Raw genomic sequence first — 18,814 nt, 5'->3', positions numbered from 1 at the left:
GGGAATAACTACAGTGGTCTCAAAGATCTGAGTCAGCGTGTTGCTATTGCTCCCTGGAAGTGTATGTGTGTGTGTGTGTGTGTGCAGTGGTGCAAATAAGATGACTGCGTCCTTCCTTTCACGCTGCCTCTGCAGCAATAGATTCTAATCAGATACGCACAATACTGCCATTCTTTAGCACTCGGGAAACTATAAGCGCAATCATGTTTCAATTAGCTTTTTTCTGTCTCTTATCCAATCAGCTTTTTTTTTTCAGAACCTGCAACATTTATTTATCAAAGGACTTTTTTTCTTAGTTATTTAAAACTATGCACTACTTGTCTACCACACTCAAATCACAACTAACAAGTTACTCTAAAGTTAAAAAAAGTTACAAAACTCAAACAAATTTAAAAACCTAAAACATAATCAACAAGACAGTTTTCAACATCATAACAAACAATCTTTTGGGCTATATTTACATTCATCTGGAAATTAAGCAATTTTTTCCCCCCCTGTGCCCCTCTCTTGAGAAATACCAGATGTGCCATAGATTCTCTCAGTGCTATATTCTGCTATATTTGTTTATCAAACATCAAATCAAATGAGCGGAAAATGAACGAATGCTATTTGGTATACTGGTATGGAACAATTCCCACCCAAACAAAGCATACATTCTGTGTAATAAGACAAGCCAATACATGATTGCATTTTACGTAACCAAACTAAACTGTGTGTGTGTGTGACATACTCTCTTACAGCCCTATCTAACTCAATACGACCTCAAATCTACGCACCTTACGTGTGTATTCTTATGGCTTTACACCAACAGGACTGCAAGAGGGAATCAGTAGTTTAATACAATGCAGAAAACAAGAATTAAGAGCACAGACACATACAGAGGGAGGAATAAACGTGAAAGATGGTGTCGAAGGCAGGCACAGGAACCGATGGAGATGAAAGAGATTATAATACTGTATTTGGCTAAATTGATAGATGCTTGTATGTACAGCTTGCTATAAACGATCTAGCATCGTAGAGCCATTGCATCTCATGTATTTACACTACGGAAATCTGTAATCGTAACTGAGGAGATGCCGATATCTATCTTCTATTGAATCACTACAATATTACAATATATCAACATACAGATGACTTAAAGGTACTGTAAGCAAATTTTATGGAACGGAATCTGTTGATTAGATGATGGCAGATCTGAATGTGACATTGTAGTAGATTCTAAGAAATTCACTGGAAGAAAGAGTTACATTTAGAAAATAGATGAATTTTTATTTCTGAAAAGAACTGGGCACTGTTCAAACATCTACTATAATATAACCAAATTTGTTCGCTGAAAAAATATACTCTGTCTGAGCACACTGAATTTTTCCAGAGAAAGATGTTTGTAATATGTACCAGCAGGGTAATGCTAACCACGGTAATATTTTTAGGGTGCGTGACTAAGTCAGTGACTAAAGCTGAGAAGTTCCACGATGGCTAACATCGCTTACAGCACCTTTAAAACACGACACAAACTGATTCTTGTGTAAAAAAAATAATAAAAAATGAATTATAAAAATGGTTCAGGCAAGTATTCAAAGAATAAAAAAAGCAACAAATGGTAGAGACACACAAAACACAATAAGTTGATTAAATTTTGCAACCAGTATAACCAGCTCACGCTGTCTATATGTTTGCACAACGCACTTAGTCATAATTTTAAGGCCCTCAGCTTCTCTCTTCTCCCTCACACCCTCCTTCCACAACGCTTTTTATTGACTGACAGGTGAATCCGACTCCGATTTGAATGGGCGTTCGCCATGGGAGCTCGGCGTCTACTTTATTTGTCACTGGATTAGTCTCCAATTGTAACGTTTGTATAACTGTAAACGGCTATAGCCTATTTTATATCATAAAATGAGCGATAATATCTGTAAACAACAAGCATGGCAGTCTATTTATTATATGTCAGTCAAATATTTTTCTTCTGGCTGTGTTAAATGTGTTGTGTTGGTCCAATTACGTCCAGCAGTGCATCTGGATGGTTTTCTTGGCATCTGTTGTGTGTGTAAGTCTCATTATTGTGGGTTTTGGATTATTTGGTCAGTCATGAGCGGTTGCAACAGGTGGGCACATGTGTGAATCCACGTTTGGTCTCGGTGTCGCCCCGGCTAGTCAAGGAGGGCAGCGGAGTTGGGCAGGCCGTGTTGGGAGATGGCTGTGGAAGGATTTAGAGGGGAACTTTCCTGAGTCCCGGGGTCAGGAAGATCTCGGACTCCGCTGCTCTGACTGGCCAGTGACTCGTCCATGATGACCTCGGTCTGCATGCTGTTGCTGTTAGCGTATTCGTCTAGAGCATCATCGGTACATAGCTTACTATCCTCGCACAGAGACGGCAGACTGGCCGTCCGCTTCTCCTCATTGTCACTACGGAAAGAAAAATACAAATAAATCTACAAAGGTACACCAAGTGAGACATCAAAAATGCCATTCCATGCATGCAAGGGAAAGTATTGAGAAAGCCATGCATGCAAAGGAACAAGCATACCTCTCCAGTGATCTGCAAATCATTAGGAAGAGCATTTAGGAGAGAAAGGAAGAGCATAAGAAAGAGGGAAAGGAAATTTATGTAATAATCTGTCTAAAACTTCACCACACCTGTATTCTCCAAAACCCTCATTATTCATTGGCCGAGCTTCAGAATCTATCTGGCCTTCTTCTTTTTCTTTGACTGCAAGAAGAATACAATTCAGGGATATTTGCTCGTTTGTTAGTACTGTCATGTGACAATAGATTAGAATCATGTGTGTGCTTCTTTTACCTGAGTATTTTCCACCTTTGCTTCGTTTTATGAAACACAGAATGAGCAGGACCAGCAGCAACAGCACGAGGGCACTGATGAGTCCAATGAACCAGCTCTCAGTCACAAACCCTTTACGCACCTCCATGACTTCTGAAGTAGAGGGAGGAAACGATGTATGAATTTCACGACACTTTGTATGATATTGAAGGGGAAACATATGGAAATGCTGTCATCATTTACTCTCCTTTCAAAAATTTAATTGATCAAAAGTGACAGTAAAGACATTTATAATGTACAAACAATTACTATTTCAAATGTTTTTCTTTTAAAAGTACTATTCATTAAAGAATTTTGGAAAAATTTATTATGGCTTCCACAAAAATATTAACTGTTTTCAGCATTGATGATAATAATAAGAAATGTTTCTTAAGCACCAAATCATCATATTAGAATGATTTCTGAAGGATCTTGTGACACTGAAGACTGGGTAATGGCTGCTGAAAATTCAGCTTTTAAATACATTTTATTTTCACTATATTACTGTTTTACAGTTATTTTGGTCAAATAAATGCAGCATTGGAGAGTATAAGAGACTTATTCCAGAAACAAAAAATATACTGACACCAAACTTGAATTTTAGTGTATAGTAAGATAGGTAACAATTTAGAATAGGGAACACTTATTCAATATTAACTATGACGTTTCCCTCAATAAATTCCTAATTTGCTGCTTATAAATATTTAGTAAGGTAGTTGTTAACTTTAGGTATTGGGTAGGATTAGGGATGTAGAATAAGGTCATGTAGAATAAGGCATTTATGTGTGCTTAATTACTACTAATAAATGGCTAATATTCTAGTAATATGCATGCTAATAAGCAACTAGTTAAGAGACTCTAAAATAAAGTGTTACCGTAAGATACTATGAACATCAAAGTATGGAAAATATTACACAAATCTATTCTTTTTAATTTCTTCTGTAGTCTGCATGTAAATAGGACATCGGTGCAATTTATTATAAAAAGCATTATGAGAGCCGTTGTGTGATTACTTGCTCCTGCTGTCTGGATCTCAAGGTCCCATAAAGTTTTGTTTTTGAAATCAATCTTCAGGCGGTACTTGGATCCGGACTGGAGCCCCTGCAGCGTGTAAAAAGACTGGGAGCTGTTCACTCTTTCAGAGTGCTTCCATGTGCCTTTGCCTGGACAGAAAAAGACAATACAATACAAATCAAAACACACTCTCTCTTAGTTATTGAAAGAGTAGAGGCACTAACTAACATAAGAGGTAATAAAGCTGCTACTTTCTATTTTGCTATTCAACGAACGAGCTTGTGTTCAATCATTTTCAATCACGTACCATCCTTTTTCAGGTAATGAATAAAGAATCCCACGTTCCTCTGTCTTTCTTTCGATACCCAGGTCAGGTTGACTGATGTCTCGCCAGTCGATATACTAATGTTGGAGGGCGGAACTGTTCACACACAAACACACAAAAACCAAGTGAGACTTAGACAAACTCATCCGTCCAAATATAATTAAAACCGGCTGTGAATATGTTCAATTTCCTCTTATTTTCAGTGTAGACACACAAATTACTTGTCGCTAGACCTGTGTTGCATCATGTCTAGCGTTTAGAAACGCATGTAAAAACATTTCATATATCATGTAACCCCCACCCCCTACATTTGTCTAGATATAATTTAGAGATCAGTAAAATGTTGGACCTCCATCCAATGTTGTAGCTCCCTCCCTGATGATTGGCAGTCCTTCTCCCTGAGAAGTGTAGCCTCGCAGGTAGAAGCGGTAACGGCTGTGAGTATCCAGCTTTAAGCTGAAGTGAGACACAGCGTGGTCACTAATCTTTATCACTTGCATGGGACTGTCTTCCTTATCAACTGCAGAGAAATGAGGGGAAAAAGAGACAAAAGACCTCAAAAATATTATTTTAAATACAGTTTAGTGGTTTTAAAAATAGTTGTTTTAAAATGTTAACCAAAATGGTTTTCTGATACTTAAAGGGATAGTTTACCCAACAATTTAAAATCTGTCTGTAATTACTTACTCTCATTTCGTTCATCCTTCGCAATAATTTTTTCTCTTCCATGTCAGTTTTCATTGCGTGTTCACGAGAGTACCATGACTGACACGGAAAAGAAGAAATTGTTGAAAAAGTTTTTCATTGCGCACAAAAATTATTCTTGTAGCTTCATAAAATTACAGTCGTACCACTGATGTCACATGGACTGTTTTAACGATGTCCTTACTACCTTTCTGGGCCTTGAACATGGTGGTTACGTTGCTGTCTATGCAGGGTCAGAGAGCTCAGATTTTATCAAAAATATCTTAATTTGTGTTCCACAAATGAACGAAGGTCTTACGGGTTTGGAGCGACATGAGGGTGAGTAATTAATGACAGAATTTTCATTTCATTTCAATTTTCATTCATTTTTCTATCCCTTTAATGTTCACTGCTTCTAATAACACCTGATGAGAATGAATCAGGCAGTCAGTCAATGCACCTTGTTGATACTGTAATACGTATCCTTTCAGGACACCATTTGGCTGGGTGGGCGGAGTCCAATGCAGTGTCATTTCTGTTTCCGATGGGCTATCCAGCAGTAAAGATGAGGGAGAACCAGGTACTGGAAAAAATGGATGACAGGATTTGAATCCCTCACCTTTCTTCATCTATTTTTACTATTTGTCTCGGTCTTTCGTTCCTACCTCCTTCTGGAGTGTTGAAAGTGAGGGGGTCAGACTGGGGACCTTCTCCTTTATTGTTGATGACACTCACAGACAGTGCGTAATGGGAGTAGGGCTGCAGATCTCCCAGAACTTTCTCCTCCTCATTACTGTCTGTCATCACAAACGAGATGTTGCTTGGCTTCCCCTCCCTAACACGCTCCCGTCTGAGGTGTCTGCTTTCCGGGCCATAGTGCATTAGATAAATCTATAGGATGGATAATACATAAACTGTCAAAGATATTTTAGATAGATCACATTACTCAGTTTATCTTCATACAGCACAGTACATTACCTTGTAACCCTGCAGACGTCCTCTCACAGTTTCTCTGTTTATGGGTGCCCACACCACTTTAATGGCAGTGCTGTTGATCAGATCCACTGCCACATTCAAAGGGGCCTCAAGCGGGTCTGACAGGAAGAAAGAGCACATTCTGATACCCTTTAAAATGTCCGTCTCAGGATTAACGTTAACCTAAAATCATTATTTAATTGGGGTGACTTGAGATGCATAACCTTACAGGAAGTAGTCAGGAAAAGGGCTCACAAGAGCAGCAAAAATATGGAACAAGACAAACTCACAGTCCTCTCCAGAGTATCCAATGGTGGATTTGGGCTCCGGGCCTTCTCCCATCTCATTAACAGCCTGCACTTTAATGTCAAAGTGCGAGAAGTTGCCCACATCTGTGACGATTAAGGGTGGAGACTTGATGGATTTGATGTGCCAGGACGGTCCGCTGCCCAAAACTTTCCTCCACATCACTTTATATTCAAAACTTGGGCCGTTGAAACTATGTCTGTCCATTTCCTGCAAGAACAGAGATTCAGTTTTGAGTCACACTGTGTTTTTCTGTGAACAATCAGAATTTGAAAACATTGACAATAGTGCCTTTCATAGTAGAGGGCCTTGTTTGGCCCTAGTTTTAAAACTGAACTGTTTGAAAGAACCGTTTCTAAAATCAATCAGACATTCCATCACTAAATATGAGTGAGATGACTTTTCTAATGCTACATATGCAAGAAAGATGACGTATTTTAGGATAAACCGATACATTAGATACATCAGACTTTCTATCGCTATTTATGAGAGAGAGGACTATTTAAAATGATCCAATTCAAGAGAATGAATATTACATTTCTAATACTACATATGAAAGAGAGAGGGGTCCATTTAAGAACTGATTCACTAGAATAAGTCAGACTTTAACACTACTAACACTACATAAGAAAGAAAACAGAAGTATATAGGATGAATTAATTGACTTGAATAAACAGACTCTCCAACACTAACAATGTATGAGAGAGAGACAGAAAGAGGACTGTTTAAGACAAACCCATTTAGGCTACTAGAATGAAATGGAATTGAAACACTGCATATGAGAGAGAGGACAGTTGAGGATGAATGAATCAGACATTCCAGACCACTTACTAATGTTACCAAAAATACAGTTAGTAGCATCACTACTTTTTTAGTTAGATACTTTCCAACACTGCTTGAAATATGTTGGAAGTCGACTATTTTGGAGCTTAAAAGTCTCCAATTCACTTTTTTTTCTCCTGTTCACAATATATTTTGTGTTCCATGGAAAAAAAAAATCATACAGGTTTGGAATGACATGAGGATGAATACATGATGACAGAATCATTTCTGGTCTCTTTAAATGCTGAATTGTGCAACGCACCTTCCATGTGATGAAAAGGGTGCCTGGGTCGATGGAATCACTGCGCACTCCTTCAGGGTTACTGTCTGGAGCTGTAGAGGACAAATCATGATTTAGTGCCAAGATGTTCTAACATGGCAATAAAACTGTCACTTCATATCAACCACATGCCGAGAGAAGATACAAACACAAATCTAAAGTGTCATACAATGATTCAAAGGGACAAAACAAATGCATCACAATGTGGCGGTACAAGTCTTTTCTGTTTTAAGGCTATGTAAACACCCACATGCACACACGTGCCGTGTTACTTACGAGCAGCTGGTGTGGAAAAGACCTCCGTGTACATGCTCGGGTCACTCTTGCCGATGTCATTGATGGCGATGACTCGGAAACGGTAGGAAAGGAAGGGCTTCAGGGAAAGGGTGGTTCGCTGATTGTTGCCTGACACACGGCTTAGCTCCTCCCACTCTTTTCTTTCATATTCAGTCTCCTCAAACTCAATCAAATATTCTAGATACATAAACACGTACATATACACACAGAACAGGAAATGTCACTGATTTTATCAAAGACTGACCTCCAATAAATTACTGGTACTTTATAGTACATTTTATAGTAAATCTATTTTATAGTAGATATTTTAGGTCAAAGGGGTTCAACTAACAAAAAAAAGTTTGGGTATCCCGGTATTAGGACACCTTTGCAAACTATGCAAAACTGCAATAAAACTTGAGTACACTTGAGTACACTTAAACTGTTGCCTAAACAGGAAAAACATACGGTACCTAGCACAGGGCTGTTATGATCATCTCCTGGTGTCCAGCTGAGAGTGACACTGCGGTCTTTAGGTTCGGTCATCTGTATTTGGGTCGGAGGGTCTGGTCGATCTGGTGAATGAGGGTTGACAAAGAGCTCAGGGGGTAAGTGAAAGTGAAAGTGACGTGAGATACGGCCAAGTATGGTGACCCATACTCGGAATTCGTGCTCTGCATTTATCCCATCCAAAGTGCACACACACAGCAGTGAACACACACACACACCGTGAACACACACCCGGAGCAGTGGGTGTCTTGCTGTAGACACCCAAGATGCTAGTAAAACAAAGGAATCTATGGTTTTCAAAGGTTATTTCTTGAATCTGCCCTACAGCAAAACATGTCATTTTGTCCTTTCTGTAGGTCACATTATCATACAACATGCAATACACATACAGCAATATAGATCCAGACATGTAAAAGGGTTTAGAAATAGCCATATTATAAAATTACTTACCAACGATAGTGATGGAGCCACTCGCTTCAGCTATATCCAGAGTGGTAATGACTTCACAGGTGTAAATCCCTTCATCCTCTTCCTCGACATCAGGTATTATGAGGGTAGATTCGTCTATCATGTACCTAAGACATTTATGGATAATAATGTTCATGAGATCATGTTATACAGCTTAAACTAAGCCTTTTTGAAGCATTCAGAGGGAAATTAAGGTATAAAAGCATACTTGTCTGAATCAGAGGACTCTGTGAGCTTCTGTCGGTTCTTCCTCCACTGGACTTGAGGAGCGTCCTGCCTGGAGTCCACCTGGTAGTCGCAGGTGAGGGTAGCGGGCTTCCCCCGCTGGATTCGCAGAGCCAATGGAGGTTTCACAATGACTGTCTTATCTGGGAGACAAAATTTCATTTAAAATTAAGATATTTTTTACAAAGAGAAAAGTTTTTTGTGCCTTGAGTTTCAATAAAAAACATTTTTATTATTTAAAAAAAACAATCCACAAGAAACTAAATTGTGACCCTGGACCAAAAAAACAGTCATAAGGGTAATTTTGTTTTTAAATAGAGATTTATACAATCACCTGAAATCAGAATAAATAAGCTTTGAGAAAATTGAGAAATTTAAAAAGTCACCTTTAAAGTTGTCCAAATTAAGTTCTTAGCGATTCATTTTACAAATCAAAAATTAAGTTTTGATACATTTACGGTAGGAAATTTACAAAATATATTTACGGAACATGATCTTTACTTAATATCCTAATGATTTTTGGTATAAAAGAAAAATCGATCATTTTGACCCATACAATGCATTGTTGGCTATTGCTACAAATATACCCGTGCTACTTATGACTGGTTTTGTGGTCCAGGGTAAAAATGATTTAAGATAATAAGAGGATTTCAGAATATATATACTAAATTAGTTTGATATTTTTTAACCTATATTTCTTGTTATAATAAAAAAACTCTATACACATAATATTAATATTTAATCATATTTTGCATTGTTATTTTTATTTATTAATTTTTGGGGTTTGTCAGATGTATGAGCATAATAGAACACAAAAAAGCATTAACCAAAGTGAACATCAACAAAAGCAATGAACCTTACAGCCTGAAATGAATCCTGCAGCATGAAATGAAATCAAGAATGCATGAAGGCATGAATATTCAAGCATGTGGAACTCACTGAGTACGTCCAGCTCAGCGGTGATGGTGATTTTGCTGTTGCTGACAGTGCAGGTGTACTGGCCACTGTCATTGAGGGAGGCGTTACTGATCTGCAGAGAGCCATCGAGTAACTGGCTCATCCTTGGGTTGGCTACAAGAGTGCCCCAGGTCTCACCTTCCCTGTGAACACACAAAATATTCATTTTAGCCTTTTTAATTGGATGCAGAATTTCAAGAACACCAATTTTTTTTTTTTTTTTAATGTTGACTATTGAGTGTGGTTTAGTCCATTTCCCCTAATGGGCTCCCCACAAAGCAGCTTCCCCCCAACAATAATCAGGACAGCTGGCTGGTGCAGTTCTGGCATGTGAGGAAGGGACACCCCACAGGATCGAGTCTGTCTCACCATGTGACATTGGGCCGAGGAGAGCCAAAGGTCTCACAAGCCAGTTCAATCATCTGTCCCTCTGCCACAGAGTACATCAGACCATCTTCTGTCAGAATCTGGGGAGGCAGTTCTAGAAAAAAACAAATATAAAACAGAAATTTATTTGGTTTCTAGAATTCTCAGAAGAAAAATAGCTATGAAAGTTGCTAAGGTGTTTTGAGTGGTTATTAGCATGTTGCTATGCAGTTGCTAGGCTAGTTTACCCATACATCTACAATATTCTGGACTCGTATCTCGTCTTAGCCAGCACAACAACAAAAATAGCTATTCTAGAGCTTTTGAAAATTCTCTTACCTATAACATAGACGTAGGCGTTGATGAGTATAGAGCCGTGCTTATTGACCGCTTTGCACTGATACACTGCAGTGTCACTGAGTTCCATATTCTTCAGAGTGAGAACGCCATGCTTCATGCTGCGTCTGGGGTCTGGGTCGATATCTACGCAAAACAACACCTCAGTATGTCAATACAAGGTCATATACCATTGTCTCAATGATTATTCTGCATATACAATCAAAATATACATTAAAGGGATAGTTCAACCAAAAATGTTAATTTTGTCATCATTTACTCACTCTCATGTTGTTTCTACAATTCAACAGAAAAACTAAATCATGTTGCTGCATGTATGATTTTTTTTTTCTTCTGTTGAATGACACAGAAGATTGTTTAAAGAATGTTGGAAACCAAAGAGTTGCCAGTAGCCATCGACGTCCATAGTATTTTATATTATGAAAGTAGTTGGCTACCAGCAAATGTTTGGTTACCCAATTTATCCAAAATATCTTCTTTTGTGTTCAACATCAGACAGAAATCCATACAAGATTAGAACAACATGAGGTTGACTAAATGACCAAAAAAATAAAAAATAATTTTTTGGCTGAACTATCCCTTTAAACCAGAGATTCCAAACCATTTTTGTGAGGTGAACCCCTTTAACCTAAAATATTTATTTAAAGTATTTCCTGAGATTTAGTTAATATTTCAATAATTTAGCAACACAATCACATGGTCACAGTTCAGTTAATGATTTTAGTTAATGTTTATATGACATGCAGAAAAACAAACATTTTTTAAGTATTTTTATAGTTTTTATTTTTTTTACAGTTTTATCATTTTATTAATTAGCTTTTCATTGAATCATAAAACCCTTGCAGTTTCCTCACAAACGCTAGTTTGGGAAACCCTGCATTATGAAATGGAAGGTGTCTTGACAGAATCAATTACCAGAAAGAAGATTGCCATTGATGCTCCAGGTGACCTCAGGGCTGGGAACGCCATCAGCCTTACATTCCAGTTTGACCGTCTCTCCCGGGGCGTATAGCTGGCTCTTTGGTTTTTTAGTCCAATATGGGGCAGCTAGACCACAGCAAAATGCAAACAACAAATCACAAAAAGTTTCAGCCAACAGTTATATACAGCCTTCTGAAATGGAAGCGAAGTAGCCAATAAGCTTTTACCAAGCAATAATACACTAATAAGTTCACACTGAAAGATGAGATTGCCTGAGATTGTTCAGTTTAATTTTAATACGTTTTTTATCCTCTCATTGATGTTTGCAAGTTCGCACCCCACATCTGAATCTAAATCTGGAGAGGATGTGATCTGGCAGTGTGAAGCATATAGTACCTTCCACAGTGACACTGTAGGTGTGAGTGATTATGCCTTGCAGATTTGTGGCGGTACACTGGTACTCGCCGCTGTCAGACTCTGAGATATTCTTAAAGCGCAGAACTCGATCATAACTATCTTTGGATGTGCGGGACTCAGATAGTACTCCATCTTTCCTGATCCACTGGATATTGGGAGAGGGCCTTCGTGAGTAAGAGAAAAGGATGTTAACATACTGGACACTTTTTAAGGAAGTAACTCTCAAAGATACACAGTGATAGAAGGTTTGACTTACAGGCCCTGAACAATGCACTCCAGATCCAGGTTTTGTCCGCTGAGCACCAGGTAGGAGCTGCTGGAGCCAGCAGGTCTCATCATTTGTGGTCTTCTGTTACGCACCACTGAGTTAGCTACAGATATAGACAAAGACGGAATTATTGAGAGAAACGAGGAGAGAGAGCATGGTAAACAATTACAGCTGCAGTAAGTGGGTGTTCACACAGGGCTAAGACTGGGCAAAACAGCTTAATCTCAATATTTTTCAGCCTTTTTATGACAGATGGATGGATGGATGGACAGAACAAAATAAAATAAAATATGGATGGATGGACGGACAGACAGACAAAAGAAACAACAGATGGATGGATGGATGCACAGAGAACAAAAAAACATGGATGGATTGATCATGATGAATGGATGGACAGACAGAACAAAAGAAAATATGGATGGATGGACAGACAGGATAAAATAAAAAATGAATGAATGGACAGACAGAACAAAATAAATGATGGATGGATGGATCATGATGGATGGCCGGATGGACAGATGGAACAAAAGATAGATAGGTAGATAGATTTGCACCATTGACATTGCATCTTAAGACACTGTGATATTTAAAAAATAACTCAATATCTTGCCCGTTCTCCTCTATTCAGGCTAAAGGTTTTTAAAGACAAGCACTCTGTCTTGATGCTTACAGGGAACAACAGTGAGTTTGATGGGCTCTTTGAGGACGATGATACGTGCGCTGAGGAACTGAGTGTTGCAGGTGTAGTCGTCTCGACTGTCTGCCACAGTCACATGAGAGAAGTACAAGTTTCCATCGCGACCCTGAATCACACGCTCGTTTTGCTGAATGTGTCGCAGCTCTAAGAGAAAAAGATGTAGACATAAATGCATATATATAGATATCGCTGAGATATGGTTCATGTTTAACATGGATAAACCAAAATAAAAACAGACTAACTCTTGTCCATCCAGTGTATGACCGGAGCCACAGTGCTGTTAGGAGGATTACAGGGAAGCACCACACTCTCTCCTTCCTCCACCTTCTTTGACAGCTTCTTCTCCTTCTGTAGAGTGGGAGTGTCTGCAAGAAAACAGATAATTTATCAAAATTACACTACCGTTCAAAAGTTGGTATGATTTTTTAATACTTACCACGGCTGAATATATTTGATGAAAAATACAGTAATTAAAATAACTATTTTCTATTGTAATATTTATTCAAATGTATTTTATTCCTGTGATGGCAAAGCTAAATTTTCAGGATTATTTTATGAATAAAGAGTTCAAAAGAACAGCATTACAGGGTTATTGTAGCATACTAGAATTAAAACCATAAAAAACTTGCATTACATGAAATAAAATTGCCTTTAAACTGACATTAAAATATAAAATAATAAAACTTATTTTATAAGAAAACTTGAATTTAATTAATATAATTAAAGAAAACTAAAACAAACGACAAAAACACATTAAATGAATTAAAATGAAAAGAAAAACAGAAAATACAAACAATTTCAAAATATGAATAAAATCTATAATAAAAACTCGATGCAAAAATAGCACTGCAACACCGATTTAAAACAGAAATCTTTTGTAACATTAAAAATGTCTTTTTTTGATTAATGTAATGTATCCTGACCTGACTAAAAGTGTTAATATCTTTAAAAAACGGAACATAAACTTTTAGCTGACCTTATACTTTCATTCTCAGTTGTGTATGAGGAAGTTTTAAAATCACAGTTTACAATACAATTTCAGATACATATGATCCTGTGAGAAACCAGAGTGTGCTAATAGCTAGCAAGTAATTATCCACAGCACGGTTGACAAAACAAACGACCACCAGAATGCAATTAAAAACTACATAACTAGTCCAACATTATTCAGAAGATGACTTGGCTTGTCATGATATGAAATAGGTGTGTGATGATGCACATATTAATGTGGCCAGCCCCAGCTGCGAGTGGAGTTCATAATATGTGGGCTATTGTTAGCCCTGCTCATGCTGAGTACTCTCACTTCCTGCACATATTAATCCCACGAGTGGCCGTCCCCGCTGACACACTTACACGACTCACACTGGTTTCTGAGGTAACCGTTGTCAGGGAAACTGGCAGAGAGGTCGGGACAGCGTAAAGGAGACAGGTAGATTGCTAGATAGCTAGTCAAAACAATTGTTTTGTTGTTGTTTTTTGCGTCCAAAGTGGCGTTTGATAGCTAATTGGGAAACAATTGGGGATTTTTATTCGTTCTTCGAATTGCTAGTGTGACTGGCACACACAATGAGCTGTAATTTTCGTCTAAATGTCATTTTGTGCATATGACACAACAGGGGGCAGGGGGCTTGGTTTTGAGCTGTTATCTGCTGTGCGCCAGATTTTCTCTACAGAAAACTCACTGCATGTGGTAACGTCAGGATATCAAACAGGCAATCATAAGTGTGTCACTTTACAATGTTGCAGTGATGAGAACGACTTACTCTCTGTGACAATGCGAGCCTCGTTAGACACCGCCGTGCCAAAATCGTTAGACGCGTAGCAGTTATATCTGCCCTGATATTGGTGAATGGGTCCATCTTTGGCTGTCAACGAGAAGGTCCCAGAATCTCTGGACACAGAGAGTTCAGGGTCTTTAGAGGGGTCAAACTCCACACCATCTTTCACCCAGCGGAACCTAGCAATGAAGCAGATAAGAAATAAGTAGCAGAAGAGAGCAAAATAACATCCTTAAATTAAATTGCTATAGTGATAAATATTTAGGATGCATTCAATTGGTCAAAAGTGACAATAAATACATGAATAATGCTACAAAAGATTTCGGTTTCAAATAAATGCTTTCTGTTCGTCCAAGGTATTAAGAAGCAAAACAGTTTTCAGCTGTGCTAATAAAAATAAATGTTTCTTGAGCATTATTAGAATGAATTATGCTTGAATTATTTGAACTTATTTACGTTTTTATTTTTGAATTAATACACTGAATACTGATTTCTTCATTTTATTTTTAAGTGTCACTCCTCAGCATATAGGCAAAGCTACACTGTAAAAAAAAAAGTTATTTCAACTTAATTAATTACCCTACAAAATAATTTGTTACCCTGTTGACTTAATCTTTTTAGTTTATGCAACTAAAATATTCCAGTCGTCCCTTAAATTAACATTGAGTAACTTAAAATTTCAAGTTGACTAAACTAAAAATTTTAAGTCAGCAGGGTAATTATTTTAAGTTGAAACAACAAACAAAAAACACAAAAACACTGTATTTTTTTTACAGTGTAATAGACATGGACTAAATGCAATTAAAAAACTATTCTGATTTTATGGCGTCTTTAAAAGACATGATATAGCATCATAATGCATGATAGGTTTAAATGTGTATCTAGGAAATGGCTAGGTTAATAGTGTATTGCAACGATGGGTACAACTATTTATGAAGAAATACAATGCAAAATACAAAGCAATATATACTGTATATAGGCTTCAAGTAAACTGTTACCAAATTATGTAACAGTGTTGCTATGGATACTAACGTGGGCGGGGGATTCCCAGTTGCATCACAGGTGAGTGTGATGTCATCTGCTGAAAAGGTGGTGACAGACTCCGGCTGAGCAGTAATCACTGGGGGGCTTTTCACTGTGGAGAGAGTACACAATCACACACCAAACATTCAATTAACCAGTTACATTTCTGTGAGCTGTGAAGTTAGCAAAGCAATACCCTAAAAATAGAAATAGACATCTATTTTCACAGAGCTATAATAACTTCAGCTCATTTGTTAGTCGCTTCAGATGTGGAAAGGGAAGGCATATTAGTCACAGTAGTTAAGCAGACGTTCCGCTGACCTGCTGTAATCACATGACACCAATATTCAAAACAACTTAATGATCCACTGCACCACTGACTTCAGTGAAGTTTCCCACTGAACCTCAGTTCTGTTCTGAAGCAAGTGCCCCTGCTTTTCACCAAAGCACACACTGAATTAGATCCAATCGGCATATGCGGGAAACGGAATATCATGCATGTCATTAGAAACTCCCAAGTGAAAAGAGGGAAATGAAGAGCGCAGTGTAAAGCATGCAGAGGGAATAAATGGAGATTAGGTGAGCCTGAGATGTTCTCTAAGTGTCAGTTGTTTTATGGACGAGTGGCCTGTGAAAACATTGAGAGCAGGAAGAAACTGAGACTAGAAGAATGAATAGGACAGGCAGACAGCGAGAGCACAAAAGCATTAGTGATGTAATCTACGGACAGAGTCACTGAGGCTATAAACAAGCACTTATACTAGACAAATAACAACACTGATGTCTGGGAATGGGTAAAGTGAACCTCACTATGCAGTTCAGACTTTCACATGGCTATCTATCTATCTATCTATCTATCTATCTATCTATCTATCTATCTATCTATCTATCTATCTATCTATCTATCTATCTATCTATCTATCTATCTATCTATCTATCATCTGTATAAATCATATCTATTTGTCTATTTATCTATAATTTTAATGTCAAAAACAGGTGGACAGAGGAGGAAAAACCATACATAAAAGAACATTGTTTAAAAATTCATGTAATCCCTGGTGATGGACCAGTTTATGGACCATTAACCATTATAACTGGGAGGCATGTCCATCTCTCATGCCTTTACAGAAGATAATCATTCATTTTAAAAGATTCATGCCTTATTGCACCCTCGAATTCTGTACAATCATTCCCACACTTCTGAATATAACAAACAAATTTCTCAGCTGATCAGTTTTGGCTGTAGCTGCAGGCTGTCTTCCGTTATTGTAATGAGTCTGGGAAATTTTAGTGGAGTAGAGTTAGTACATGCAAAAACATTATACATGCCAGAAATACTCACAATCTCTTATTTTGTCTGTCCATTGAGTCAGCAGGGGGGGGAAATAAATATTTTTAGATTGCAGTAATGCCCACCAACAACATGCACTCATATGTATTTTACACACATGAACACTTTGAAGCATGGACACACATACACAAAAACTGCACCTATACATCTATTATTCCTAAATTAAGCTAATTACAACACCCTTCATCTAACTCAAACCTCTACAGACACCTTTGGCATTTTTAGATTTTAATTAAGACACTAATTGTCCCATTTCTGAACCATTTTTTCAAAAGAGGATTAGAAGTTTAACTGTATGTGCAAGGACATTTCCAGAAATTTGCCCCTCACAAGTATAGACACATGTTTGTTCTTCAGTCATGGTGTGAACTTTCCACTGACTTCAATTGATTTCTGTTTGAATATTTTTTTTAATATTTATATTTTCTATACCCTACCCCTCACAGAAACCATTTAGCATGTTTAGATTTTCATTAAGACATTATTAAATGTTTATTAGGCTGTTTTCCTTATGAGTTGGCTCAGGCTTTTACTATCCTCGTGAGGATATTCAGCTCCAACAGTGAAGGCAAAACCTGACCTTCACACACATAGATTGTATTAAGCCTTTTTTTAATGAAACAAATGTTTGTGATGGTACGATTACACTGTTTGGAGGCAAAACAAAGAAAACGCACGATGCCAGCTCAGACACCTGGACTATCGATCAGCTGGCCAACAAGAGGAACACTAGAGATAACAAGATGCTGGCAAAGCAGAGCTAAAATAAACTCCCTATCTAGCTTTTTTCTTTTCTTGAATTCAACCATCCTTTTGCAAGAATGCTTGGTCCTGCAATCCCAACAACTTAATAAGAAAACAAACATGCTGAATGTCATGAGAGAGGATCAGAGCATTAGCAGAGAGCATATGGGACAGACCCGGTCAGGCTGTGTTTGCTGGCTGAACATTTTAATGTGGGTGTGTTATTGATCTCATTGGTCACATCCATGTCCATATTTCCCATTTAAAGGTCACTAATTGAAAGTCAAGAGAAAGCGTGACCTTTAATATAGGTGTAACTCTTCACTGACATCTCATTCTGGTGCATTTCTGTTTTGCAGTTTTCATCATCTAGTTTTTCTCCTCTTCTTTTGTGTGTGTGTGTGTGTGTGTGTGTGTGTGTTTGTAGGGGCGGGAAAGAGAGATGCTCTGATACAATGATAGCTGCAATCTTAAATTGCAGATGTACAATAATAGCAACAAACCCAGTGCTGTTTATAGCTTTAGGAGGCTTGTAGCAGCTGCTGTTTTTACAGTTCCTGCTCAGGTGCGTTTCAATCACTGCACGCTTGAATGTCTTTTCTAATCAGGCCTGTACTAGACACTCGAATCAATAGTTTAAATAAAATGAGCAATTAAACTCAGTTAAAACAGCTCATTCTGCACTTTTTAACTCTTTAACCATAACAATATACCATAGCAAACATTATAATACTGCAAAAATCAATGCAAATAATAAAAAAACACTCATCATGCACATGCATATTGAATGCAACGTGAAATCCTGTACTCACATTTGGATGGGATGTTGATGGTGGCATTCCCAGGCCTGGGAGCCACGGACAGCAGGAGGAGAGGGAGCAGAAGAGCAGCGCATCGCCCCCTGCTGCCCACCTGCTGTTGTGACGTGGCAGGCATTGCACCTGCTGACAGGCACAACACAACAGGCAAGAAAATCTGCGATTATCCTAGTCAGAGAAGAGCTTCTTCTTCCTGTATGTTTTTCTCAGGTCCACACCCTCCTGATGCACTCTCACTGCAAGAGAAGAGAGAGAGAAAGAGTGAGTGAGGGAGGGAGGGGCAGACCCACGTGTGTAGAGAAAAACTATTCAGACCTCCACATGGCCCAGGACAGAGGGAGCCAGAAAGACGAGAGACAAAGGACAGAGTGAGAGGTCGAGGAAGAGAGAGGGGTGGAGTTGGGGGCACAGTAA

General features: G+C 38.1%; 1 protein-coding gene across 1 annotated transcript; it reads right to left on the bottom strand.

The window, feature by feature from the left end:
* Window positions 1–821: 821 nt before the first annotated feature.
* Window positions 822–18,518, bottom strand: l1cama (L1 cell adhesion molecule, paralog a; the record flags this gene model as incomplete). Its single annotated transcript, XM_079399992.1, has 27 exons — window positions 822–2,406; window positions 2,638–2,710; window positions 2,801–2,932; window positions 3,832–3,981; window positions 4,140–4,253; window positions 4,507–4,677; window positions 5,302–5,424; window positions 5,507–5,732; window positions 5,820–5,935; window positions 6,107–6,332; window positions 7,207–7,277; window positions 7,501–7,698; window positions 7,974–8,075; window positions 8,461–8,585; window positions 8,687–8,846; window positions 9,643–9,803; window positions 10,030–10,141; window positions 10,366–10,509; window positions 11,299–11,430; window positions 11,701–11,885; window positions 11,978–12,092; window positions 12,660–12,830; window positions 12,929–13,051; window positions 14,450–14,643; window positions 15,497–15,599; window positions 16,830–16,844; window positions 18,395–18,518. The coding sequence occupies 27 exons, from the start codon at window positions 18,516–18,518 to the stop codon at window positions 2,151–2,153; spliced, it is 3,822 nt and encodes a 1,273-aa protein (XP_079256118.1). The 3' UTR covers window positions 822–2,150.
* Between the last annotated feature and the right edge of the window lie 296 nt (window positions 18,519–18,814).

Source organism: Barbus barbus (assembly GCF_936440315.1).
Source record: "Barbus barbus genome assembly, chromosome: 40".
NCBI lineage: Eukaryota > Metazoa > Chordata > Actinopteri > Cypriniformes > Cyprinidae > Barbus > Barbus barbus.
Note: the sequence above shows the minus strand (reverse complement) of the source record. Positions and strands in the feature narration are given on the sequence as shown.